This window comes from Stenella coeruleoalba (genome assembly GCF_951394435.1).
Source record: "Stenella coeruleoalba genome assembly, chromosome: 5".
In the NCBI taxonomy this organism is placed as follows: Eukaryota; Metazoa; Chordata; class Mammalia; order Artiodactyla; family Delphinidae; genus Stenella; species Stenella coeruleoalba.
The window spans coordinates 75,381,916-75,409,571 of record NC_137150.1 but is presented as its reverse complement, the minus strand read 5'-3'; the positions used below and the strand labels follow the sequence as shown (position 1 = coordinate 75,409,571).

Here is a 27,656-nt window from a genome sequence, read left to right as displayed (position 1 = left end):
TGTACCAAGCCCTTTATAAGCATAACCTCAGCTGATCCCCAGAACTGCCCTTTGAAGTAGGTAAACATTATACCGTCCATATGACAAATGAGGATGTTGAGCTCCGAGTTTACTCAACTAGTGATCAGTAGAGCTAGGATTTGAACCTATGCGTATAGCCACTATACTACATTAGAACAAGTTTTAGCAGGTGACACAACATAGAACTTTTTTTTTCTGAGTTTTCCAACAAAGGACTGACCTCAAGCCCAAAATGCTAGAGTAAGTTTTAAGCTCCCGTGATGCTAGGGGGTAACTGTGGGGATGAGTTGTTTTGCCCGTAGTTTTGAAGGAATGAATGGACTTGGATAAGCAGAGATGGATGCTGAGAAAGTGGAGCGCAGCCTATTACCATGTGGCAGTCACTCATGTAGGGAGCAGTAGGAGAAGCAGGATAGGCAGATGAGGTGGGTCACAGGGAACAGTGGGGCCTGTAAGGGATGCTGAACGCACTCAGGTTTGCATTTCTCTGGTTAGCTCCCTGCTATATGCCCGACATAAGATGCAATAACAAAAATTAATTCAAAGGAATAGGTAAATCCAGTTACACTCTTGTTTGTTTTAGAATTTTTAGTTCATAGCATCAGAATGGCTCTTCTATGGACGTCTGCCTTGGGTTTATAAACGTGAAGTTCTGTGTATTGAATGGGCGCTGCAGGTAATGGAAGAAGGGCCAGCCCATGGTCAACCTGACTGGTCAGGGTTTAACCAAATATGGTGGACAATCTCCCTGTTAGTCTAGCCAGAAGCATTTTCTGTGAGTTAAATCTGGATTTGTTCCTATTTTCCAGGCATATGTAGGTTCTGGAGCCCACGTTCGTAAGGTCCAGGGAATGGAGCCCAGAATTCATCTTATCAAGAGAGAGGAGACGAAGGAACTGTCACAGGGCAGATAGAGCCCATCACACTGAAACTCAGTCACCTCCCTCACATCAGCTCTTAGAATCTGAAAAGACCTTCCTATCATTTCTCTGGATCAGCAGTTCTTCTTCTTGCCTGGGAGAGTGTAGACCTGTGGAGTAGCTCACCACTAACTCCTTCCAACAGATTATTTATAAGAATGTTATATAAGACCAGTTCTACTGTTCATGCCTTAAGAACACCACTTTTTTTATTTCTTAATTTGAAGACGTGTCAATTTGTTTTACTTGTTTCTCGTCTCTAAGTCAACTTACTGAAAAAGTGTTTTTCCTGTTGCATCATTATTCAATTAAAAAAACTTTTTTACTATAATCCCTTGCTAATAATTTCTTGGAAATTTATGTAAGTTACATCCACATATTCTCTTTAATTCACATTCATATTTATTCTTTCAAGGATTCTTATATGCATGCTTTGCTGTTATAAGAACTGTCCTGTCTTTTCCTCTGGTAGGTCATGCTTGCTTACACACTTAGTAGTCCTTTTCTTCACATATGTTTTGCTGACTTTCCTGGTTTGAAAATGAGAATTCTCCCTGGATCTTTTCTTATGAATGGAGGCTACATGAGTACTCTGGCAGTTCTAGGGCACAAGTGACTTTGTGATAAGAGGTTACACGTTTTGGCTAGCAGCTCTACAATTTCACCCTTGAATTCCTTCAGGACTGCCAGGTGGATGCCATATGGTCCTGGCGATTTATTTACATCTCGTTTGTCAGTCAGGTTCCTGAGCACTTAACTGCAGTTTCAACCCTGACTTCACTCCTGTCAATGGAGGAGGGCAGGTTGGGAAGGACTTTCTTTCTCGAGGATGCTTTTTGTACCAGGAGCGTCATCACTGCTCCCCCTGCTTCTCCATCTCATTGTGTCCCTTTGGTGGAACAAAATAACCTCTGTGATTGACCTTGACATTGGCATTCCTCAGTTTTATTTTTGGCTTAAGTTCCTGGGTTGTTTTGGTTTATGTGCCATTTCTTCTTCCGTGGCCTCTTTGAAATTTCTCCCTAGTCATGCAGGGATGCTTTCCTTTTTGAGCGTCTGCTGTTGTGGTCCCTGACCTCACCCCATCTATCCTGGGAATTCTAATACTATATTTTAAAATAGGCTTCAGGTTTCTGTGGACTTGTGACTTTATAAGCTCTTCTCTTCACTCTCCCCTTACCAATGTGTGTGCATCTCTCTCTGACATTTGGCATTAGGATTTAAGGTGCCGCTTGAGAAAGGACTTGGAGGCAGGAGCAGGACAAGCTGGGCAAAGGAGGTACTGTGCATTCTACCGAGAGGCCCTTTGGTGATGCACATGGGCAGCTGATCATGCTGTCCAGGTCAGGGCAGGCCCCAGTTCCTGAGACTTGTTCTCTGAGTCAGGATCTGTGCCTAGGATGTTCCAAGGCTGCCAGCCTTGTGAATACACCCTCCTCCCTGCAGCATGGATTCTGTGCAGGCTTCCCTTCCACACCCCAGCTCCCAAAGTGCCAGAGAAGTGATCGACTGGAGCATTCTGGCCCGGCTTGCTTCCTGTGGTGAGGCCAGGATCTCTGCAGGACAGACTAACAGAGGGTGGGCTAAAGTTGCAGTGGAGAAACTGATTTTGGACACGGGGGAGAATTTCCAAGGAGCTCGAATGGGAGGCTCAAGGAGAAGGTGGAACCCTTTGGAGATATTGAGAATATCTGTCTGTGTGAGCCGAGGGGCAGACCCAGCTGACGCGAGGGCAGGGCGGGAAAGGACCTCGTGACGCTTCTAGGCTGAAGCTGCTGCTGGTCAGGATCACTTCTCTGCTTCAGCAGCAAGTGCCTGACCAGGGTTGTTGAGCTAATTGTTAAATTAGAGAGGCTGGGGAAGCAAATTGCTTCATGATGGGCTGTCTCTGACTGTGCCCAAGGCTGATGTCATCCGTGAGTTCCTCCTTGATGGGGTGGGGCTGTGGGGATGGTGGGCAAGCCTGACACGGGTTTTAATAAATCCTCATCAGCTGCAGCACGCCCCTGCCTCTCAGAGGCCCGCATCTGCCACTGTGGGGAGTCCACTGCCAGCTTCTCTGTGCGTTTGTTTACTATCCCCAATTCCTGAGCCTCACAATGATGATATTTTAGATCATCATCTTCTTAGGGGTAGTGAAACCAGGTGCCCAAAGGAGCCAGACCATTAACCTGAAATATCAAAATGGGCCAAGTGTAGATGGTGAGTGGAGAGTATCAGGGAGCAGTGGAGAGTGGTGGGGACGGTGGCAGACAAGAGTGGTGCCTCATCTCGGGGGGCTGCAGCTACTCAGCCCCAGCTGATGGATGCCACATGGGAGCTCCTTGTTGCCATGTCTTCTTTCAGAGAGGATTCAGATAGGTATCTTATTTGTGCAGTAGCCTGATTTTTAAGTGTTGAAAGTAATTCAATTAAAAGACACTGTGTTGGTCAAACAAAGTCCATTAGCAGGATGAGTTTGACCTGTGGGCCTCCAGTGTGCAACTTCTGACTTTGGTCCAAACTGCTTGTCTTACAGATGAGGAAACCGATCCAGAGAGGTTAAGCCTTTGGCCCAAGGTTACAGGGAGTCAGGGTTACAGCCTGGAGCTTATAACTCTGTCTAGCACTCTTCTGCTTCTTGGTGTTGATTTGGGACCAGGGATTCTCTGTGCTGGGGCAGGCTAGCTGGAGGAGAGTAGACCTGAGCAGACGTGATTGATGCCTTGTGCTACATGATTGCTTTTGTGAGTTGCTAGGGCTCAGATGCTCCAAGTGGGTGGGATGGTTAGGGGAATTCAGGGTGCTTTTGCGGGTAGCAGCGGTGCATCGTGAGATGTGGGGGTGAGGATTTAGGCGGCCCCCGTTTTGGAGCTCCACCCATGCCTGTGCTCATTCCTATCCAGGCACCACAAACTCATGCACACACGCAGAGGCACTAGAGAAGCAGGCATATGCCACTTCCGAATCCCTGCCCTTTGTCACTCAGGTGTACACCTTGGGATCATCCTAGACTGTCCCCCGTCTTGCCCTGGGTTCTTCAGCTTGGAACCACCTTTCCAGTCTTGCTGCTGCTCTCCCAGTTCAGGAGTTTCACGATACAACTTTGGGACCATTGCAGTAGGCTTCAAGCCTGACTGCTCCCAACCCACGCTCCATTACTGTCTGATAAATCTTCCCAAGCACAAACTTTGACTGTGGCATATTCCTACTCAAAGTGGCTCTGCATTGCCCACTGGATAAAGTAACAGTTCCTTAACTTGGCATCTTAGACTCCAAAGCCCTATGGTATTGAAGCAATAGTCATCAGTCTGGCCTAGGTGTAGATCCCAGCTCTGCCACTTTCCGGCTGTGCCAACTTAGGCAGTTTCCTTGACTCCTCTGAGCCTGTTTCCTTCTCCGTAACAGGAGGATTTTACACAGAATTGTTTCAAGAAATAAATGAAATCGTGAATATAAAGCACTTAGCTTGACACACACTGATTCTTTAATTGAAGGTATTATTCAAGGGCCTCCAGGCTTTGGTACCAGTATTACCTGTCCCACAGCCTTAGCTCCAGCTACTTTGAACTACTTGGTGATCCCACTGCCTTGGCCATTTTCTCATTCTCTGTTATGCATCCTGTTTTGGTTTTGCTGTGTCTACTTTGTAGCATAGGTATTTGTGTACTTGTCCTGATTTCCTTCCCCCATTGCATGCTCTTTGAGGGCAGAGCCTGGGTTTGACACATCTCGTACCACACTGGCACAAAAGATGCTCAGGAGAAGTTTGTGGAATGGATGAATATTATCCTCAGTTCGGCTCCACATTAAGTAGTTAATTGATAATGTGTGTATTTATGATAGTTTCATGAATATTTATGGTCCTACTGTGTTCAGGGGATTCAGTTGTAAAAGAAACAGATACAGTCTAGGTCTTCAAGAATCCTGCAGTGTAACCAGGAAATGGGCCGGTACAGAGGCCACTGAAGTGAGTGTGGTAAGGACGGTGGCCTGTCAGGGGCAGGACTGTGACCAAGGCAGGTGGTACAGGGTACTGTTGGTGTACATAGCAGGGGCAACCAACACAGTCCTAGCATACTGAGAGCATCTTGGAAGAAGAGGTGTTTCACCTGAGACCAGAAGGATGAGTAAGACCTTGACTCAGGTACATGGTTTATTGTGAAGAAACTGCTTTAAATCTCAGTTTTAAGAAAACCTTGCTTTGTTTTCATTCACTCACAAGCCCTTACAGAAATGCTTTCTGAGAACCAGGTTTTCTGAAATGATCTGTAACCAAGGCAATGTTATAGTTTTAGGTTGCTAGGGACTGGGACAAGGGTTGTTGATTGTATTCAAATTTTAAGCAACACCCAAGCTGACAGCTGTGGCTAGAGAAGCAAAGTTTCTCCTTTCTTTAAGAGCTGGGTGGGAGATTGTTCTCTTCTAATTTGGAAAGGATAATCATATACTCTCACGCTGTCAGGGTATGGAGATTCAGCTAGTCAGTGTTTTTGTTGCTTGCTTGTTTTGTGGCTCCAGCTGTGTGGATACAGGGGCAGGAAAGCTAGAAGCAGGAAATGGCTGGGGTGTTTCTCTGACCCTCCTGTTAGGTCTTCTGCTTGGGTCTGGAAGAAAGACTGTAGTAGCAGACATGCTCTGCAGCTGCGGAGGAAGCAGAGGAGATTTTTGCATTAGGAGGAGACGCAGGGATCTGGAACTGTGTGCAAGTCAGGAAACTTGACACCAGCGAGAGGAGGCCACAGAAGAAGATAAGGTTCTCTTTGTAGACCCTGTACAAAGGAAATGTACAAGAGGAGAGCAGGTGATTAAGAATCATTGTGATGGAGTAATCAGAAAAATTATGAGTTATACTTACATGTTCCTTTGAAATAGGCTACTTTCGGACTTGATGTTTGTATCTGTTCTTTCTAAAATTTTATTTTAAAAAATATAAAATTGTGCTAATTTCTTTTTCACCACAGCTAATGTTTAGGATCCGGAGTCCAAAGCATCTACTGCCACCTGGTGGCAGAGTACACCACCTGTGGGATTTGAAGTTGATGGGGGTACACATTGATTGAAAATTGATTCTGCAGCCAAAATATGGAATCATAAAATATTAAAGTTGTTAGAGATCTTAAAAATCACATAGTTTTGCTTCTAATTAAATCCAATATCTTTTCATATAGAAGCTCTTACTTGAATGCCTCTAGTAACAGGGAGCTCATGATCTTGCCTGACAGACTATTCTGTTGTCATTCGTTCTATCAGAATGTTTCTTCTTTTTATTTATTTTTAATAGGAAGAATTACTTGTTTTTATTTACCCTGGTTTTTACCCCTGGAAAAACCCAATATAAGTTTGCTGTGTCATCTGCATTATGACCGTTCAAATATTTGAAGCAGCCTATCTCCGCATGATCCTGTTTTGAGGTTAAACAATTGTGCTTCCTTCGATCTTTATTCTGAAGTCATGCTTTTCAGACTCCCCATAGGCATATCTTTCCCCTAGTTGCTTTCTACTTTGCCAGTGTCCCTGCTTAATTGTGCTGCCAGGCTTCGATCCAACACAGTGCTACAGACTTGATCAGCTAAGTGATCCCTGGTACTTGCAGGCTACCTGGACGCCAGACTTCAGATGCACTCTGTGTGGTATGAATTAGCTTTTTGTAGTCTTTACACAATGCTGACACCTCTTAGGTTTGTGGTAATGGAAACCCCAAGAATTTGTGTCCTTCCCCCTATTTTTGAACTTTTTTTTAAAAGCGAAAAGCGAGACTTTATAGCGGACACTGAATCACACAGTTTAACACAATACATTCTGAATTTCACATGTTACAGGTAAAGTGAAAGCCCTTTTTGACTTCATAGCAATTAATTTCTCCCTGGAGGTAGATCGTGGTAGCAGATGTTAGGGACCTTCCAGACCTTTCCATGCATTTGCTTATATGTATATCTATCTATCTATATCTATATATATATCTGTAGAAATTTGTAAATCTCTGTGTGTGTATGTCTGAGGTTAACATATCAGGCTTTTCATATCATTTTGCAACTTTTTTTTTCATGCGATGACATGTCTTGAAAATCTTCTGGGTAGTATTTCTCACTGTGGATATTCCCTAGTTGTCTTAGCAATTCTTCTGTTGTTTCTGTTTCTTTTACTTTTATTTTTTTACCATTATAAACAGTGCTGCAGTGAATGTTCGTGAACAAACAGGCACGTACACAAGTATTTCTCTAGGGTAGATACAAAGGACTGGAATTGCTAAGTGAGTGATAGGTACATTTTTTATTTTAAAATGTAGATCTCAGGCATAAAGCTTGCCTTTGTTAATTTTGACCTGGTGTTCAAATCTGCTAAGATAAATTTACATATTGATTTTGGTCATCTCTTACAATATTAAGCTCACTATACCAGTTTTGTGTCATCTGTCCATACTGTAAGCATATCTTTCATCTTGTCATCTTAGGAACTTTTTTTTTTTTCAGTCAAACACAACAGTCAAGGGACGAGCTTTGTGGCTACCACCAGAGACCTGCATCCCACCTAAAGCTCACTGTATTGTCCTAATAAACACTCTTTGGGTCCTGCCATTTATCTACAGCAATTCCATCCAACTGTACTCTTATCCTGTTCATTTTTCACTATCTTATCTACAAGAATATTGTGGAGGACATTTGCCAAAGGTTTAGCAGAGATCCAGACGCACACTATATAATGTTCTTCTGCCCACCCACCCTCGTGTGTCTGTCACGGAGGGAAATGAGAATGATATACATTGCCCAAGATGAGTGTCATTTAAAGTATATGCAGGTAACACTTTAATGAGCAGTGTTTTTATGTACCTCCATGGAAAGTGTTCATTCCAACTCAAAGATGTTAGGAAAAATAAGCTATCTGTTCTCAAATTACCCTTCTTACCTATATGTTCCCAAACCAGTTGGTCTCCCAGGGAGACTGTGTCTTGTGGCAGAGACACAGCAGCCTTAGTGATAAGCTCAGTACCTAGGGTTATATTTCCAGTGTTATTCAGGCTAATTTACGGTATACAGAGATATAGTCACATGGACACACCCACAGGTGTAGGTACATGGACATGCGCATTGACACACAGCCATGGGCACCTGTTTTCTCAAACTAGTTCTCGTGGTAAAAAGACATTTTCTGAGTTACAGGCCTTATTGGCTTACTCTGCCTTATCCGTAAGAAGAATGGAAATCATGAGACAGATAATTTCCAACTCACTTTTATCTGGCTTTGAAATTTGTATTTATGACGTGCCACAGATGACCGTCAAAACGATAAGGATGGTGGGACCAGAGTCCTGGAGTGGGTGATGGAGGGTGAAGGCATTGCAGCTCTGAAAATCCTTGGGACGGATGTACAGTCACATGGCTTCAACTGCATAGGGTGGTGGTCCCTGGAGTCCTCCGTTCCCCAGCCTGGGATTTGGGAGCTCTATTGCCCTTCTGGAGGTGGCCAGGCTTGGACTTTTCATTAAGGAGAAGAACCTCTGTTGCCTCATTTTTAGGGCATCTAGTATGGAAAACATAACCTCAAGTATCTATGATGTAATCTCTAAGGAAAAAGTTGCTTGGGCTTTTTCTTACTATAAGTAGAAATTCTGTTTCCTCTTTTTTCCTTCAGTGAGCCTGAGCTATCAAAGGCTTCTGGTAAAGTTACAGGCAAGTAGATCTCCAAAATCCCACAGCTGGCCTCATTTGCGGGGTGGGATGGTGGTGGTGTCAGTTCTGCTTCAGAAGAGAAAAATAGGAACAACAAATACTCCTTTAACTCCTGATGTTTCTTTTTTCTTTTCCCTTAAGCTAATAAACAAAACAAACATAAAAACATAGTGAGAATGCAGAAGGGAAGAAATGATACAAAATGAGTGAGCTGTTCCCCGTTTGCATCTGCAATGTTCCTTTACCCTGGACAAGGCACTGTGCTAGGCGCTAGGTGCCAGTGGCAGGCAGGAGTGGGGTGGGGTACAAAAATGCACTAACTGTGGTCTCTGTCTGTCGGCATTTACAGTCTGGTGAAGACAAGTCTGCAGACAGCATGGATGCAATGAACTGACCAGTGTTTCTCTAGGAAGAGTTCGATTGATAGTACTTGGGTAAATAAACCACCCTCATAATGAAGAATTGACCTTCTGTTTTTTACAGGTCTTGCAAAGCTACATTTGTTCTTCAAATACAGGGAAAATAAACAGACTCTTGGGTTCAGGGCTTCTGTTGCTTTCTTCAAGTTAAACAGACCCACTCTGGGCAAACCTGTATTTCCCTCCAAGAGTCACCCCTTCTCTCTGGGACCTGGTGACCTCCTGCCTTGGGGAGGACTACGCCTATGCCCTATTTTCTCTTGAGTTACTGCTAGAAGGCAGAAGCTCTGCTTTTCAAACTGTGAATTCTTGGGGAGCCTCCTGGGTGTTCTGCTCCTTCGTATATTTCCAGGCATAGTCCAGGATATGACATAGAGTAGACACCTGTTAAATGCTTGTTGAACAAATGAAAGCTTCCCTTTATCTATTCCTCATTCATTCATTCATTGAACACATGTTTATTGATTGCCTTCTCTGTGCGAGGCACTAGGGATACAGCAATGAATGGGACCTGGCTGAGGAGACATATAGACAATTGGAATATAATCTGATGTATAATGGATTTAATATGATACCGAGAAAGAACAGGGTATGATGGGTACATATGCAGGGATACCCAGCCCAGCTGGATGGGGCAGGGAAGGCCTTCTAGAGACTTAGAGAATTAGCACAGATAGCTTAGATAATGACAGGTAGGAAACAATGTTCCAAAGCATGGGAAAAGTACATGCGGTGGACCAAAAGGAAGAGCTAGCTGAGCATGGAGAGTGAAGACTGGACAGTTAAAAATAATCATAATCATAAACACATACATAGTACTCACTGTGTGCCAGGTACTACTTTAAGCCCTTTGTATTTGTTAACTTACTTAAATACTATTAGTATCACTCTCATTCTACAGAAAAGAAAACAGAGGCACAGGAGGTGAAGTAACTTGAAGAGTCTCACACAACTAGTCAGCGGTAGAACTGGCGTATGAAGTCTTGGTGGTGGTACAGCATTTAAGCCTGGGTGGGGGTGGGCACTGATCCCCATTGGGAATCCTGGCATGCTGCTGGATATGCATAGGCCCCAGTGGTAGCAGTCCACTTGGAGAATGTCTAGTAAAAACCGTCAGGGCTTTGGGTGTATCGTAATTGTCACGTCTGACTTCAACAGGCAGGCGATGAGACTTTCCCTTGCCGCTGTAGATGGTTCGTTGTGTCTTGTCCTCTGTGAACAGACAGCAGAGCAGAGTGTCCCCAGCCTCCCGGGGAGAATGGACTTGGGACAACAAAGAACAGTTAAACTTTAGGTGACCAGATTGCAGCCTCCACTCTAGACTACCATCCCTAAATGGGGAAGAGAAGAAGGAGAAATGGTTGAAGGACCTCTACCACCCAGACTGGGCACCCTTTCCCGGTGCTAGGCCACTTGTGTCTGATTGTCAGGGCTACAGGTGGTGAGGAATGGGTGAGGAAGAAGAACGTTTTAACTGATTGCCCCTGGGCCCCTAGAGAACGGGCCTGAAAAGGGGCAGAGGTACTGGTTCTGCTTTCTCTCTTCCCATTTTGGAAATGAGTGATCCACCCCAAGGCATCAGTGCCCTCACCAGCCTTGGGCAGCCCCTCCCCGTGGCAGGTAATGACCCTTCCTCTGAACTCCCGCAGGCAGACCCTGCTCAGAGGGGCGTCCTTGCAGCCTCCTCACAGCCTGCTGCCACTCGCTCCGGAAAAGCACAGGAACTGCATGTTGGTGTTTGGAAAAATTAATGCTTTCAAGATGAGCTCCGCACAGCCTTAGCACGTCTGTCTCTCTCTCACCAGCTGAAAGAAAAGAAACATTCTTAGACAATTACTTCCCAAGGGAGCCCAAGGGCTGGCTTTGTTTATTGAGTGTTTTTAGTTACAACACGTGAATTTCTGAGAATTTTTTGGCTTTGGGTTTTTTCTGGTTTTGGTTGCGGGGATCGGGAAGATGAGTGAATTCCCAACGAACAGGGCACTTGGATGGTTCACAGTTGTGAAAGGTGTGTTCTTTCGTGGGCACAACTGCGTGTCCTTGGGTTAAGGAACTTGGTAAGACCTGACAGATGGAACCCAGGCTCTGGGCCTGCACTGTACCCAGATGTTCAGAGCCTTCCATCTGAAGCTTTTTGGGGCACAACTCCACCTGTTAGTGGATCCTTCCCCTTCCTCAGGCTGTCCTCGCCTTCACCCTGTCTTCTGATGGACACAGCACTTAGGACACAGCCATAGTGAGCTGTCGCCCTCCTTCACCCTCAGTGCCTCCCTTCAGTCTCCACTTGCCAAAGTAATAACACTCCCAGTAGAGACGGTGGATTTGAGAGTATCAGTGTTAGTGAGTCAGAGCCCACTGTTCCAGGGCAGGGATGGCAGACTTGCTAGCCCACGTGCTACGGCTCTTCCAGCCTCCTCTTGGCAGCCGTCACTAATTGACGGTCGTGCCACTCTTTCCACATCCTTCCTGCCTGTGGCCTCAGGGTTGTTCCTCCCCCCACCCCACCCCACAACATAGTCTCAAAGATATTTACTGATACAAAGGGAAGATAGTAACTTGATTTAACACAAAGCTCTGGACAATCACTGCCCCTGGTTAGAGCTGGAACTTGAGATGAAACACAGTCGCCATCTCTGACCAAAGTCCCACAAGATGTCTAAGTAGCTGGCAAGTGAACAGGCTGAGAAGAGTTGGGTTGTACTGAGTGCTCGTTGAGGTCATGAAGCACCCATCCAATCCCTGTGGTAAGCAAGGAGTGGAGCAGTGTGGGAGGAACTGCCTCTGCCAGCCAGTGGATGGGTGCATGAGTCCAGGGACTTGCTTATGATGGCCTGTGGGTTCTCTGGGGACCGTCTCACATTCCAGACCCTTGTGAGTGGGAAGTGGAGAAGGAGCTTGCTGTTCTGGCCCTCAGGGACCTCTCAGCTTTCAGAAAAGGTCTGAGTTCCTACTTCAGTCAGCCTGCAATGGTTTGAAAATTACCAAAGTAACATGCTTATGATAAAAAATCATAACAACATAAAATTTTATAAAATACTGTTCTCTAACCACCTACCCCTATCTCCTAGGGATAACCACTGTTAACAGTTTGGTGTTATGTCCTACCAGAACTCTTTTTCTATGCACGTTGAAATACGTATTCATAGTGTGTATATTTATATTCCATATCTATTCTCACCAAAAAATGGAATAATACAAATTATTTCAAATTATCTTGCAAATTGTATTCTCCTACCCAACAATATATCATGGACGTCCTTAAATGTCACTATGTGTAAAATTGCTTGTCCTTTATAATGGTTTCAAAGTATAATATAGATTGTATCATAATTTATTTTACTAGTCCCTTATTGTTGGATTTTTAGGTTATCTCCAGTTTTTTTTTCCTGTTTTTTACAGAATACACTGAAACATTTGTGTCAGTGCAGTAGGTGAGATTTTATAAGTAGAATTGCTGGATTGAAGGCTATGCACTTTAGAAATGTTGATAGGTATTGCCAAATTGATTTCTAAAAATGTTACATCAATATACTCTCCTGCCAGGTTATGTATATATATTTTCCAGTATGATAGGTAAAATATGCAAGCTGTTATGCTTTAATTTGCATTTCCCTGATCATTAGTAGAGGTTAGCATCTTTTTACTTTTTATCAATCATTTGTGTTTCTTCTTCTGTGAATTACCTGTTCTTATTAACTCATTTTTATACTGGGTTGTTTAGCTTTTTCTTACTGGTTTTTAGGAGCTCTTTGTAAATTCGAGGTATTAATCCTTTATGTGATGTTTTGTTGCAGTGTAGCAAATATTTGTCTCCTAGATTATCTTTTAACATTGTTCATGTTTTTGCAATTTTATACATTCTCTTTTTTCCTCTGAGGACTTAAAAAAATCCATTAATATAATACATTACCATTGTTCAAAAATTAATACAATATCAAATACAACCTTACATCTATCTGCCCCCTCCTTCCATAGGTAACTATCAGTGTTATTTTCTTGTGACTCCTTCCAGTGTTTCTTTTTTAAAATATAGGCAAATTTGAATCCATCCTTATTTTACCACTTTCTTATCAAAACTGAGTGAATACTAACTTTATTGTTCCGTGCCTTGCATTTTTAACCCAACAGTATGCTTGGAAGGTCTTTTCATATCTATTTGCAGAAAACCTTATTATTTTTAACAGCTGCATAATATTCCATTATGTGGGTATGCCATACACAGCTCAGTAGGTTTCAGACTTTTTTGTTTATGTATGCCCTGAAAGCATATTGAGAACTATATACTCCCCTCACACATCTAAGTTGACATTAAACATTTTTTTTTTACCATAAGTTTAAGTGGTTGCAAATAAAATATGTTCTAGAGTGTTGTATATCGTATACAGGCTTTAAATACATTTTCTTAAAAATCTTGGAGCTGGAAATTTAATGAATTGGAAAAGGCAGCTCTCATTGTCAAAGAAAGCAGCCAAATCAGACATATTTACTTCCTGTCAGAGAAAATCTGACTTCTTTTTAAAATTCAAGCAAGCATGTTAATTAGACACCCCTGTGACAACACTGTCTTCATAGACATGCTTCTGTCTTCTAGACGAAATGAAGTACAGTCCTTTTCAATACTCCCTTGTGATCTCATCCAGTCTTGTGGCTTTAACGTCTCTCCATTTACCAATGACTCCCTGTTTCAGTTTTCTTTACGCTGTGACAGACCACCCCCGGTCGTAGTGGCTTACAGCCACAATTTACCATTTCTTATGATCGTGAGGGTCGAGCAAGCAGATACTTCTGTTTCATGTGGTGTCTGCTGGGAAGGCTGGAAGCTACAAAGTGGCCTCACTTACATGGACGGCAGTTGGTGTGGGTGGGGCTGGGACTAGCTGGGCTGCTCAGTATGGGTCCTTGGTTCTCCTTAATGTGGTTTTTCCATGTGGTTTGGGCTTCTCACATCATGGCAGCTAGACTCAAAGAACGGTTTTATTTATTCTTGACTGCATCATCTTAAAATGTCCTTTAAAAAGTTAAGTACAGGGCTTCCCTGGTGGTGCAGTGGTTGAGAGTCCGCCTGCCGATGCAGGGGACACGGGTTCGTGCCCCAGTCTGGGAGGGTCCCACATGCCGCGGAGCGGCTGGGCCCGTGAGCCATGGCCGCTGAGCCTGCGCGTCCGGAGCCTGTGCTCCGCAACGGGAGTACAGTGCAAGGGTCAAAATTCAAAAGGTGTAAAAAAAAAAAAATCCAGTGAAAAGTATTCCTTTTCAATACTGTTGTCCATCCCCTGTTCTCCTGAGGTGACTTGTATATCCCTCCAGAGATTAAAAAAAAATGCGTATGTTGAGCTTTGTGTCTCGCTTAGGAAAACCTTCCCACCCTAAGACTGTAAAAGTTTTTCTTCTTGGAGTTTTATAGTTGGCTTTTTTACATGGATGTCTTTAACTAGGCTTTCCTGTGTGCATGCTTTGAGGCCAAGACTGATGGACTTTCTTTTTTTTAATTAATTAATTATTTTTTGGCTGCGTTGGGTCTTCAATGCTGCGTGCGAGCTTTCTCTAGTTGTGGCAAGTGGGGACTACACTGCGGTGTGCGAGCTTCTCATTGCGCTGGCTTCTTTTGTTGCTGAACACGGGCTCTAGGCACGCGGGCTTCAGTAGTTGCGGCACATGGGGTCAGTAGTTGTGGCTTGTGGGCTCTAGAGTGCAGGCTCAGTAGTTGTGGCACATGGGCTTAGTTGCTCCGTGGCCTGTGGGATCTTCCCAGACCAGGGATCGAACTTGTGTCCCCTGCATTGGCAGGTGGATTCTTAATCACGGCACCACCAGGGAAGGGAAGTCCCAGGGTTGATGGACTTTTAGGGAAGCCAAATCATTGGCGTTTACTACCTGGAAACTCCATCAGGGAACTCCGTAAAGTTTTCCATCTCCTCAGTACTCAGGCTCATCCACATGGTTCATGTGGGCATAGTCAAAGGATTTCTCATAATTGAATCTCTGTTGGAACTTTGCAGCCTGTGTTAGGGCAGAGGGAGGAAGCCAGATAAGCTAGGGCAGTTGGGCAAGTAAGATATAGGAATCTGTCCCCACCTGAAGGGCAGGTAGAGAGCCGGGGGGTTTGGAGTCATGACTTATCCCTAACTCAGGACTTCACAAGGGCCACTTGGCTTACAGCTGTCCTCAGTGGCAAAGCTGACATTGTTTTTTTTTAAATTCTTTTTGTTGCAGTGGTAAATGGGAGTGTTTCCTTAATCTCTCTTTCAGATTTTTCATCATTAGTGTATACAAATGCAAGAGATTTCTGTGCATTAATTTTGTATCCTGCAACTTTACCAAATTCATTGATTAGCCCTAGTAGTTTTCTGGTGGCATCTTTAGGATTCTCTGTGTATAGTATCATGTCATCTGCAAACAGTGACAGTTTGACTTCTTCTTTTCCAATTTGGATTCCTTTTATTTCTTTTTCTTCTCTGATTGCCGTGGCTAGGACTTCCAAAACTATGTTGAATAATAGTGGTGAGAGTGGACATCCTTGTCTTTTTCCTGATCTTAGAGGAAATGCTTTCATTTCTTCACCATTGAGAATGATGTTTGCTGTGGGTTTGTCGTATATGGCCTTTATTATGTTGAGGTAGGTTCCCTCTATGCCCACTTTCTGGAGAGTTTTTTATCATAAATGGGTGTTGAATTTTGTCAAAAGCTTTTTCTGCATCTGTTGAGATGATCATATGGTTTTTATTCTTCAATTTGTTAATATGGTTTATCGCATTGATTGATTTGCGTATATTGAAGAATCCTTGCATCCCTGGGATAAATCCCACTTGATCATGGTGTATGATCCTTTTAATGTGCTGTTGGATTATAATGTGCTAGTATTTTGTTGAGGATTTTTGCATCTATATTCATCAGTGATATTGGTCTGTAATTTTCTTTTTTTTAGTATCTTTGTCTGGTTTTGGTATCAGGGTGATGGTGACCTCATAGAATGAGTTTGGGAGTGTTCCTTCCTCTGCAGTTTTTTGGAAGAGTTTGAGAAGGATGGGTGTTAGCTCTTCTCTAAACGTTTGATAGAATTCACCTGTGAAGCCATCTGGTCCTGGGCTTTTGTTTGTTGGAAGATTTTTAATCACAGTTTCAATTTCATTACTTATGATTGGTCTGTTCATATTTTCTATTACTTCCTGGTTCAGTCTTGGAAGGTTATACCTTTCTAAGAATTTGTCCATTTCTTCCAGGTTGTCCATTTTATTGGCATAGAGTTGCTTGTAGTAGTCTCTTAGGATGCTTTGTATTTCTGCGGTGTCTGTTGTAACTTTTCCTTTTTCATTTCTAATTTTATTGATTTCAGTACTCTCCCTCTTTTTCTTGATGGGTCTGGCTAATGGTTGATCAATTTTGTTTATCTTCTCAAAGGACCAGCTTTTAGTTTTATTGATCCTTGCTATTGTTTTCTTTGTTTCTATTTCATTTATTTCTGCTCTGATCTTTATGATTTCTTTTCTTCCGCTAACTTTGAGTTTTGTTTGCTCTTCTTTCTCTAGTTCCTTTAGGTGTAAGGTTAGATTGTTTATTTGAGATTTTTTTTTGTTTCTTGAGGTAGGCTTGTATTGCTATAAACCTCCCTCTTAGAACTGCTTTTGCCGCATCCCATAGGTTTTCGATTGTCCTGTTTTCATTGCCATTTGTCTCTAGGTATTTTTTGATTTCCTCTTGGATTTCTTCAGTGATCTCTTGGTTATTTAGTAGTGTAATGTTTAGCCTCCATGTGTTTGTGTTTTTTACGTTTTTTTCCCTGTAATTCATTTCTAATCTCATAGTGTTGTGGTCAGAAAAGAGGCTTGATATGATTTCAGTTTTCTTAAATTTACTGAGGCTTGATTTGTGACCCAAGATGTGATCTATCCTGGAGAATGTTCCGTGCACATTTGAGAAGAAAGTGTAATCTGCTGTTTCTGGATGGAATGTCCTATAAATATCAATTAAATCTATCTGGTCTATTGTGTCATTTAAAGCTTGTGTTTCCTTATTAATTTTCTGTTTGGATGATCTGTCCATTGGTGTATGTGAGGTGTTAAAGTCCCCCACTATTATTGTGTTACTGTCAATTTCCTCTTTTATAGCTGTTAGCAGTTGCCTTATGTATTGAGGCGCTCCTATGTTGGGTGCATATATATTTATAATTGTTATATCTTCTTCTTGGATTGATCCCTTGATCATTATGTAGTGTCCTTCCTTGTCTCTTGTAACATTCTTTATTTTAGAGTCTATTTTATCTGATATGAGTATTGCTACTCCAGCTTTCTTTTGATTTCCATTGGCATGGAATATCTTTTTCCATCCCCTCACTTTCAGTCTGTATGTGTCCCTAGGTCTGAAGTGGGTCTCTTGTAGACAGCATATATATGGGTCTTGTTTTTGTATCCATTCAGTGAGCCTGTGTCTTTTGGTTGGAGCATTTAATCCATTCATGTTTAAGGTAATTATTGATATGTATGTTCCTATTACCATTTTCTTAATTGCTATGGGTTTGTTTCTATAGGTCCTTTTCTTCTCTTGTGTTTCCCACTTAGAGAAGTTCCTTTAGCATTTGTTGTAGAGCTGGTTTGGTGGTGCTGAATTCTCTTAGCTGTTGCTTGTCTGTAAAGCTTTTGATTTCTCCATCGAATCCGAATGAGATCCTTGCCGGATAGAGTGATCTTGGTTGTAGATTCTTCCCTTTCATCACTTTAAGTATATCATGCCACTCCCTTCTGGCTTGTGGAGTCCCTGCTGAGAAATCAGCTGTTAACCTTATGGGAGTTCCCTTGTATGTTATTTGTCATTTTTCCCTTGCTGCTTTCAATAATTTTTCTTTGTCTTTATTTTTTGCCAATTTGATTACTGTGTGTCTCAGCGTGTTTTTCCTCGGGTTTATCCTGTATGGGATTCTCTGCACTTCCTGGACCTGGGTGGCTATTTCTTTTCCCATGTTAGGGAAGTTGTTGACTATAATCTCTTCAAATATTTTATCGGGTCCTTTCTCTCTCTCTTCTCCTTCTGGGACCCCTATAATGTGAATGTTGTTGCGTTTAATGTTGTCCCAGATGTCTCTTAGGCTGTCTTCATTTCTTTTCATTCTTTTTTCTTTATTCTGTTCTGTGGCAGTGAATTCCACCATGCTGTCTTCCAGGTCACTTATCCGTTCTTCTGCCTCAGTTATTCTGCTATATATTCCTTCTAGTGTAGTTTTCATTTCAGTTATTGTATTGTTCATCTCTGTTTCTTTGTTCTTTAATTCTTCTAGGTCTTTGTTAAACATTTTTTGCATCTTCTCGATCTTTGCCTCCATTGTTTTTCCGAGGTCCTGGATCATCTTCACTCTCATTATTCTGAATTCTTTTTCTGGAAGGTTGCCTATCTCCACTTCATTTAGTTATTTTTCTGGGGTTTTATCTTGTTCCTTCATCTGGTACATGGCCCTCTGCCTTTTCATCTTGTCTCACTTTCTGTGAATGTGATTTTTGTTCCACAGGCTGCAGGATTGTAGTTCTTCTTGCTTCTGCTGTCTGACCTCTCTGTTTTTTTTTCTTTGATTGGCTTATCTGTCCACTTATATCCCATGGATTGAGAATTTCAGCCTGGCATGAGTTTGTTTTCTATTGTAGGAGAATGCGCTAACTTTATGAAGTGCCTGCTCTGTTAGGTAAGGTACAGTGCTTAGTATTTTATATGTTATTTTGTTTTTTCCTTATGCAAGTTGTTCTGATTTGGTAAGGTCAGCCTTATCTTCATCCAAAAGATGAAGAGACTGAGATTTAGGGAAGTTAAGTCATTTGCCTCAAGTTAGTTAGCTAGAAAAAGATTTGGGATTTGAACCTAGTTAGTCTTATTTAGCTCAGGCTCTTTCCTGACACCTAGAAAGCTTCAGATTAACTGGATAAACAGATCATAAAGAGATTAGTTATAGAATTTATGGGAATCAATTATTTTTAAGAACCATAAGCAGAATTCATTTGCCAAAAAGTAAAGTGATCATGGCAATTGATTCTTTTCTTTTTAAAAATAAGAGTCAAGGAAGAGAGAATTCAAATTGGCTAGTGTGCAGCTACTCTGGTGCGTGCGTGTTAGAGTGGGTGTCAGGGCATTCAGGTGAGTCAAATATTGTGTTTGCCTTATGGAACACACACAAATTATACATTTTCCAAAAAATGAAAAAATGCAACAGTTATGGAAAAAAATAGTTTCGTTCTAGATATATGCTAGTCAAAATTTAGTATTTCTTTGATGGTACAGTGGGCTTTTTTTTTTTTTTTTTGCGGGCCTCTCACTGCTGTGGCCTCTCCCGTTGTGGAGCACAAGCTCCGGACGCGCAGGCTCAGCGGCCATGGCTCACGGGCCCAGCCGCTCCGCGGCATGTGGGATCTTCCCGGACCGGGGCACGATCCCGTGTCCCCTGCATCGGCAGGCGGACTCTCAACCACTGCGCCACCAGGGAAGCCCGGTGGGCTCTTTTTGATCCTGTTGAACTTCACATTCATTATTATCAAGTGCAGTCAGAGTGGTCTGGTGCCTGATTTTCCTGGGCAGGTGTGCTGAGGGGGGCTGTTTAGAAAAGCTGTTGGAGGAGATGGAGAAGGTGTGGGATGAAGAGAGAAGGGAGGGAATGCTCCACAGTAGGGCTCCCCACAGGCTGAATGAGGCATGAGGTTTCAGCTGTGGTGACTGACAACTTAAGTTTTTCTGATTCTAAGTTGGTGCACTGTGGGAATTGAGAGATGGGAGGAACAGTTAAGAGAAGCCAAACCTCAGAGGAGTGAACGGCCCCCAGACTTGATGGCCCTTAGGTCACTGGGGCACACCGCCTCCTTTGATGGGTGAAGAAACTGCTGTTAGTAGAGGCAAGAGGGAAACGCCCCTCACTGGCTGTGAGGGAAACAGAGGAGGCAATAATGAGCTCTCTGGATTGCTGGGCCTCTTTGGTCAGGTGCTGAGTTGTCCGCTCTAACTATTTATTGTTTTTTTTTGTCTTCAAGACGAGCTACTTTCAATTTAGGTATTTGGAGAGGGCAGCCAGCCATGTTCTGGGTAGGAAGTGGGAGATCAGGGGAGCGAGCAAGGAAGGCAGAGGAGGCAACAGGTCCCTTGAGTTGCCTTCAGCAGGTCAGCTGACAGGCAAGCGCCCATGGAGCTTAAGGAAGAGAGTCATGGACCCTCCATCTTGCCCCCAGCATGCCCCACCCCCACTGCTCATCTGAGGCCAGGACTTCTGCTCCCCTTCCTTTTTTTTTAATGGTTGAATAAATTTACTTGTCATTCCAGATCATAATTTGCACAAATTAAGCTCTTTGACTTAAGAATATATGTGTGTGTGTGTGTGTGTGTGTGTGTGCGCACAAATCCTCAAAATAAAATGTTAACTTAGCACTCCTGGTGATGGTATAAATATGCCATGCTATTTTTTTTTACATTTCCCTTTTTAAAAAAAATTGATGTATAGTTGACGTACAATACTATATTAGTTTCAGGTGTACAGCTTAATGATTTGTATATATTGTTAAATGATCACCACAGTAAGTCTAGTTAACATCTGTCACCATACATAGTTACGGATTTTTCTTCCTTAGATGAGAACTTTTAAGATCTATTCTCTTAGCAACTTTCAAATGTATAATACAGTGTTATTAACTGTAGTCACCATGCTGTACATTACATCCACAGGACTTATGTATCTTATAACTGGAAGTTTGTACCATTTGACCCGCTTCACCCACCCTCCACTGCCCACCTGTGGCAACCACTGATCTGTTCTCTGTATCTATGAGCCTGGTTTTGTTTTCGGTCTTTGTTTTCCTTCCTTTGACCTGAGACAATATTTTTGCCAAAATGTAAATATTCCCTGAGGGTCTGAGTATTAAGCTCTCATCATGGAAACCTTACAGGGGATGAGATTATCACCATACTTTTCACAGGCCCAGGATGGGTGAGCTTTGAAAAGGCATGACAAGAGGGGGAGGCTCTAGCTCTTGGGGCCCAGGCTGGGGGTGTTGGGTGGCGTGCTGTGGTTGGAGACTCAGGGCAACAGTGGGGGTTCTGGCGATGGGTGGGCGAGGAATAAATGCTCAGGGGAGGGGTCGGAGAGAGACTGCATTTCCCCCACTTAGCAATTTGGTTTAGAGCCCGGTGTGGTGATGGGTCGTGTGGCATCTCCAGGCTACCCCCGCCAAGGGAGAGTTAAAGATCCCAGTGGAGGTCAGAGGTGAACAGGGATGAAAGCAACACAAAAGTAGGACAAGGCAGGCTAATTAGCTTCCGCCTTCCCCTCCTGCCGCCTGGCCTGATATTTGAGGTGACATTTAAAGCCACTGTACAGATGAATGCTTTCTGGAGCCTGTGGAGAGATGAGCCTGATTCTCAGCCTCCTGGCTGGCAGCTCCTCAGCCTCTCCGTCTGGGGCCCTCTATTGGGCCTTGAGGGCAGGCAGGACCTCCCTTTACCTTCCAGGAGACTCTTCTAATTCTGGACTCAGAATCCTCCTCCCTACTGGACTCCTAGGATGTGTGGGAAATGAGGTGCACTCTAGAAGTCAACCAAAATAGTTCAGTGAAGTGAGAGAGGAGAGCAGGGACAGAAGCAGCTAGATCACCGTTTCAGACTCCTCTGGGGAACTTGTTAAAAATGCAGGCCTTGGGGAGTGAGGCCTAGTTATCTGCATGGATAGCCAACCCTCTAAGGTTATTCTGCTGCCCATTAAACTTTGAGAACCTCTGAGATAGAAGATGAACGAGGTTAGCTGGAAAAGGCCTCTTGGGAGAAGTGGACTTGAATTTCAGAGTGACAGGTGATACCTGTCTTAGGTGCTGGCCTCAGGTGTGGACCTAGGGAGCCTGTTCACCTGGGGACACCAGGCTTTCACAGGAGAGACTGGCCAGTGTCCATCCCATCCATGGGTGGCGTCACTGAGACTATGTTGCCACAGGGCTGCACTTCACCCCTTGGGTGCTAATCGCCAAGGGGCAGAAGTGGTGTGGGAGGTGGCTGAGGCTGTTGTCTGCTGGAGTGTGATACATGTTGCAACTGAAGCACAGCTTGTAGGCCAAAATGGCAGCCTGGTGGAGCCCACTTGCATGGGCGGGGCAGCAAGGGACAGGGATAGTCTTCCCTCCGCTATGCAGACTAGCAACTGTACCGCCTCCCTTGTGGCCTTCCCTGGTCAGGTAGCCCTGTGTGTCCGAGAAGCTGGCCAGTGCCTCTGCGGGAACAGTGCCTTTGTCCCGGGAGATGAGTGGGAAAGCTTTGGGACATGATTGCTTCTCTCCTCCCTCTGTGCTGCTTGCCTTCTGCGCCATACACTTGTGCTGGCTTTATCTGATTGGGAACACAGTGTTTCCACGTTGGGGCGGGCGGAGAGAGGGAGAAAGAACAGTGCCAAGTAAGAAAAAGGAACAGCGAAGAGAAGGGAACACATCTATGTTGTGACACCGAGTAACCGGTGATCATCCAGGTGGGCATCAGCCCTCTGGAATGGACGGGCTGTTGCTGGCCTGGAGATGCTCCTTGTTCCTGAGAACAGGTCCCTGTAGCCAGCCAGGTGGGTTGGAGGAACCATACCAATGGGAATGACCGTGCTTGCTTTGACCATGATGAAAGAAGGAGCTGCTGCAGGAGTATTGTTTAAGACAAAATGACAACAACGACAAAAACCTAATAAAGGCCCCTCCTGGCCGGTGTCCCGTCCATTCTAACTGCACTCCAGGTAAATGACAGCTCTGACAATCTCTTGGAACATTTTATTCAACTTCTGGAGGGGCTGGATTGAAAGCATGGCTTACGAGGCTCTGTGGGAGTTGGAGAAATGAGCATTGGTGGGCTGGGGAGCTCCCAGGAGCCCAGCTCGATGGGTTGAAGCCAATCTTTAGTACAGTTGCTGGCTGAATGGGTTCATCCTGGCCCTGACCCCACAGCTGATGCTTATGGTCTTAGGTTCACAGTTTGTGGGGGAAGTTCTTGCATCCGTGTTGTTCTTTAACATCTTTATTCTCTTTCTTTGAACATGAGGCTGTGTGGAATGTTTGGCACTTGATTACTAGGAGGAGGGGAACAGGGCCAGCTTCCTTCTCCAGACCCAAGAATGGGATGTGGAGTAGTAGAATTAGCCCCATCAGAGTCGACACGGCATCCACACAGTCACTAGGACTTTCTGCCTCACAGACAGAGGCTCTTTCCAAAGCCCATCTCCGTCTAGGTCTCCTCATGGTGGGAGCCATGTGTGCATCCCTCACATCTCAGATTTCTCCCAAGTTGGGTTAGACAGAACCATCTTCGGCATTTTTATTTGGAGATGCTCTCCCTGGGCAGCCACAAGCCAGGGCCAAAGAAAAAGATGAAAGGCTGTCACTCAGGAAGAGGCCACGCGCAGGCCCTCTGCTGAGCCTGTGCTGGTGGCATGTCAGCCCTGCCCTGGGCGTCCTGCCCTACTGTGAGGGCTTCCACCCCTCTATGAAAGACCTCACAGGTCCCCAGGGAACAATCCAGAGCCCCAGAAACTCTTCGGGAGGAGACAGATGGCACACATTCCTTCCGCAGCCCAGCCACCTTCTAGGTATTTGACCGTAAGCAAGTGATTTAACCTCTTGGAGCATGGGCTCTCCCTTCTGTAGACTGGGGAACGCGAGTCCCATCCTACAGACCTTGCAGGGTGGCTCGGGGGACCAAGGGAGATGATGGGTGTGGAAGTACTGTGTGAGCTAAAACGTACTGCACACCTGAATGATGGAGCCTGTTACTCATGAAGGAGGGGGGAAGCTGAGGGTCAGTGCATTTCTCTGTGGAGAGAGAGGAGGAGGGGCGTGCATTCTTGTGTTAACTACACACTGGAGTCTTGTCCATTTAAGGTAATAGTAAAATAATACTACCAGAGCCTGCGAGGTAGCTTCTGGGAAGCGGTGTGTGCTCAGTCCCAATGCTGCCCTTCCAGAAGGAACCACGGGGCAGCGGTGGAGCAGGGGCAGGGGCAGGCTTGTGGAGACTGTGGCTCTGCTGGCTTTCTCCCTCCCCCGCCTAGCTCCTGCCCCAGGACGTGCCTCCTTTTCAGTCTGCATCTGTCAGAATCTGCAGCCTGTGTCATCCTGGAAGCCTAAGCTCCCAGGAAGAGCTGACGCTGAGGAGGCCTGCCCCTGCCCGCTGCTGTTGGAGACCAGGAAGCCTGGGGTGCCAGCGTTTCCATTAGGACAGTGAGAAGGCGTTGCTGGCATGGCCTGGGCTGAAACAAAAGCGGTGATGAATATGCACGTGGCTGCTGGGTAGTTTTTAGGCTTGGAGTCCAGAGTTGTTCCAGACCTGGGGGTCCCCTCGGAGTTCCCTTGTTTGAGCAGGACTTCTGGTCACCTGGGGACACAGGCTCACCATGCGGGTGGCCAGCACCGTGTAAAATGGGTTCCCAGCAAGGCAAGGCCAGGGTGCCCTGTCATCCTTCTACAGGCCTTATGTGGTGCCCAGGAACTGAGGTCCTTGCAGTCCACTCCTCTTCCTGACTTAAAAATGAAACCGTGTGGGGTGCACGTGCCATTTGCCTCTTCACTCATTCAGTTAGTAAATACTCAAGCACTTGCAAAGTTCAAGATGCTTCAGGGGATGTAACGAAGATCACAGAGCAGATCCTGTCTTCATGGAGTTTGTGGTCAAGTAAGGGAGCAGTCCTGTACAAAGGAGGTCTTACACAAAGGAGGGAGTGAAATGCAGCGTAGAGGGGGAGAAAGACGAGGGAAGGCTACCTGATTCTGTGGAAAAATAGGAGGATTTGGCCACGATGAAGTGGGGGCGTAGGGTGGCCATGCTATGGGCAGGGAGAAAGGAGCACATGCACAGAGGTAGGAAAGCATGGGATGTAAGGAGGTGTGGGAGCTGGAAATCTGGTGAGAGGATGAGGGGTTGGAGGGGAAGGGGGAACGAGCACTTGAGCACCGCCATTCACCGAGTGCTGGACCAGAAATGTTAGGTCCTTCCTATCCTGGGAGCCTCACAATAGCTTGATGAAGCAAATGCTGTTCTCTCTAGCTTTCAGAGGAGGCGGCTGGGGTTGAAGTAACTTGATCAAGGCCAGGCAGCTATTCAGTGGTAGCAGGATTTGAATCCATGACCATGTGACTCCAGAGCCCATGCTGTCTCCACGACAGCAGAGGGTCCACGAAGGGAGATAGGGTCTGTGGCCCTTTTCTGGTCACATGGGTCCTGCACCCTTGGGCAGGAGGTGCCTGTGGTTCCCGAGGAACAAGGCAGTGAGGCTCTGGCTCTTTTGGTCTGGCCTCGGAGTCCAGGGTGGTTGAGCTCCTGGCTTCCCACCCCTGTCCTGTTAGGGAAGCCACTGGCCTCTGGCATGGGAGGCAGGGACAGCCAGGATGGCAGGAGATCCTGGAATGACATTCAAGATACGGCCTTGACTGTGGGTTTTCATTCCCAAGACCACCTCTCTGCTCCCTTCTTTGTGAAGGTGCTCCCTGGCCGCCCTCCCCCGCACCTCTGGTCTCCCTTTGGGCCCATGCAGGCTCAGTCCGCACAAGGCGGCAGTGTTCCGCACTTGTTCCTTTGTTGCTGTGAAACAGGCTCCCGGCACAGTCAGCCTCTGTGTGGGAGGACTGGTGGCTGTCTTCACAGGCAGGCATTTGCTTTGAGCAGGCTGCGCGCGCGAGCCCAGCGTCAAGTAATTCCGGCCTCCTCGAGTCGGCGGTGGTGGGATGAGGCTGTGCTGAGGGGACTGGCTGTGAAGGATGAGTTCAGGGGGGGATGACGGACCGCTTCTGGGACCAGTGGTATCTTTGGTATCTCCGCTTGCTCCGGCTGCTGGATCGAGGTATTCCTGGGGGGGAAAGAGAGAGAATGAATATGAGTGTGTGTGTGTGTGTGTGTGTGTGTGTGTGTGTGTGTGTGTGTGTAAGAGAGAGGGAGATATGCACACACAGAGATTTCTGACAGAGAGAGAGATAGAAACAGACACACACACACACACACACACAGAAAAATGCAGTGGAGAAGGGAGCAGAAAGCAAGGAGGGAGAAGAGAGAATGAAACAGCCGAGTAGCCAACCCATGGAAAGTAAAAAAAGGCTGTTTTTCTGGGGACATTTTTTACCCAGCCGGGAATTGGGAGCCCAGGGCCATTTGGGGAGCATGTGTGTATCCGGATCTCATTTCTTGTTGGGTTGATCATCAAGCTGTGTACTGTAGTCAAAGACAAGTTAAGCCCCATCTTTCAGGGTTCTAGATGGAACCCTGAGCAGTTCAGCAAGGAGAATGGTCCCTGAGCAAGAGGCTGGGGGCAGACAGATGCAGGCTCACACCTCAGCTCTGCCACCACCAACTCTGTGACCTTAGACTGATTTGTGTGACCTATCTAAGCTTGTTTCCCCATCTGTAAAATGGGTGTGGTGAGACCTATCTGCTGGGGTTGTTGTGGAATTCTTAGTTAATTCACACCTGTAAAACATGTAACATAATGTCTGGTGCATAGTAGGTGCTTTGTAAGTGTTCATTTCCTCCTTACAATGCCCCTCAGCATCATGGGGCTGTAGCACCTGTCCGGAGGGCAGCTGCCTTTGTGGTTATCTGTAGATAGAGCCAGTACAGAATTTGCAGTTAGTGGAAAGGGAAGGGAAAGTCCATTTTATTCCTCAGGTTAATCTGACCTTAATACATTTTATCATTGAATATTCATGTGATTTAAATCTCCTGGTAATGTGATGCAAATCTAGACATTCTGGTGTAAGGAAAACCGACTGTTAACCTGGTTGAGTAATTGATTCTTTTCTTTCTTTCTTCTTTTTTTTTTTTACAATGTTGAGTGTTATTTTTAAAAGCTTTGGCTCCTTTAAGAGGTTTTCGCAAGAACGATGTCAAATCCCTGATGGAAAAGGTGGCCCAGGGGAAGCTCTGCTGCACAGCCCAAGGTGTACTCATCTTCACCTTGAATAGTCGTAGGTGTGCCAGGAGGTCAATACCAGGTGGAAGCAGAGCACTATACACATAGCAGGTGAACCAGCGCTGTTATCAGGGAGAAATCAAAGATGGAGGAAGCCAAACCAGCACATTTGAAAAGCGGTCTCTCACTAGCACTGAGAACAGGCCAGTGGGAGCCCAGACTTGAGATGAGAGTGTTAGGAAGAGAGCCAGAACTTGTTACTGGTGGAGATCATCGACCAAGGGAAGGAGAAGGAGACCAGGTGTGAATCCCCCTTATCTGTGTGAACTTAGGCAAGTTACTTAACGTTTCTGTGCCTCCTTCATTGTAAAAGGGAATGATAATGACAGCAGTAGCACCAACTCAGAGGGTTGCTGTAGAGAAAGACTGTAAGCGAAATACTTATCCCAGTGCCTGGAATGAAGAAAATGCCCCTTAAATGTTAATTTTCTTTACCAAGACAGTTAATTCTCACTGTCTGACAGACATATTAGGAAAGACAGGAACATGTGGTGTGTAATAACCAGGAGTTGAGAAAAGTCCAATTAAGAGTTGTTAGAGCTTAGAGATAATTTATACTTACATAAATTAAAACAAGATTCAAACCAACATATGATGCTAATTGTAAAAAGAAACTAGATGTTAATGTATAAGCTACATTAATAATAATTTGGTTTTATTTTTTTAGAAAATGCTTGACTCCATGAGTTGCAAACTTAGGTTCAAGTTTTGA

At 44.9% G+C, this 27,656-nt stretch overlaps 1 protein-coding gene across 16 annotated transcripts in view; it reads left to right on the top strand.

Annotated features, from left to right (window-relative positions):
• The window catches only part of KALRN (kalirin RhoGEF kinase), a 642,647-nt gene that overhangs the window by 39,934 nt on the left and 575,057 nt on the right, over nt 1-27,656 (top strand). For 5 of the 16 annotated variants that reach the window (XM_079922557.1, XM_079922556.1, XM_079922564.1 and 2 more), the window contains exon 1: nt 25,702-25,819. The exons of the other annotated variants lie outside the window; for them this stretch is intronic. In XM_079922557.1, coding sequence (XP_079778683.1) covers nt 25,753-25,819 — 67 coding nt within the window. In that variant the 5' untranslated portion in view covers nt 25,702-25,752. Of the gene's footprint in view, nt 1-25,701; nt 25,820-27,656 lie in introns of those variants that run through there. 16 annotated transcript variants of the gene reach the window in all.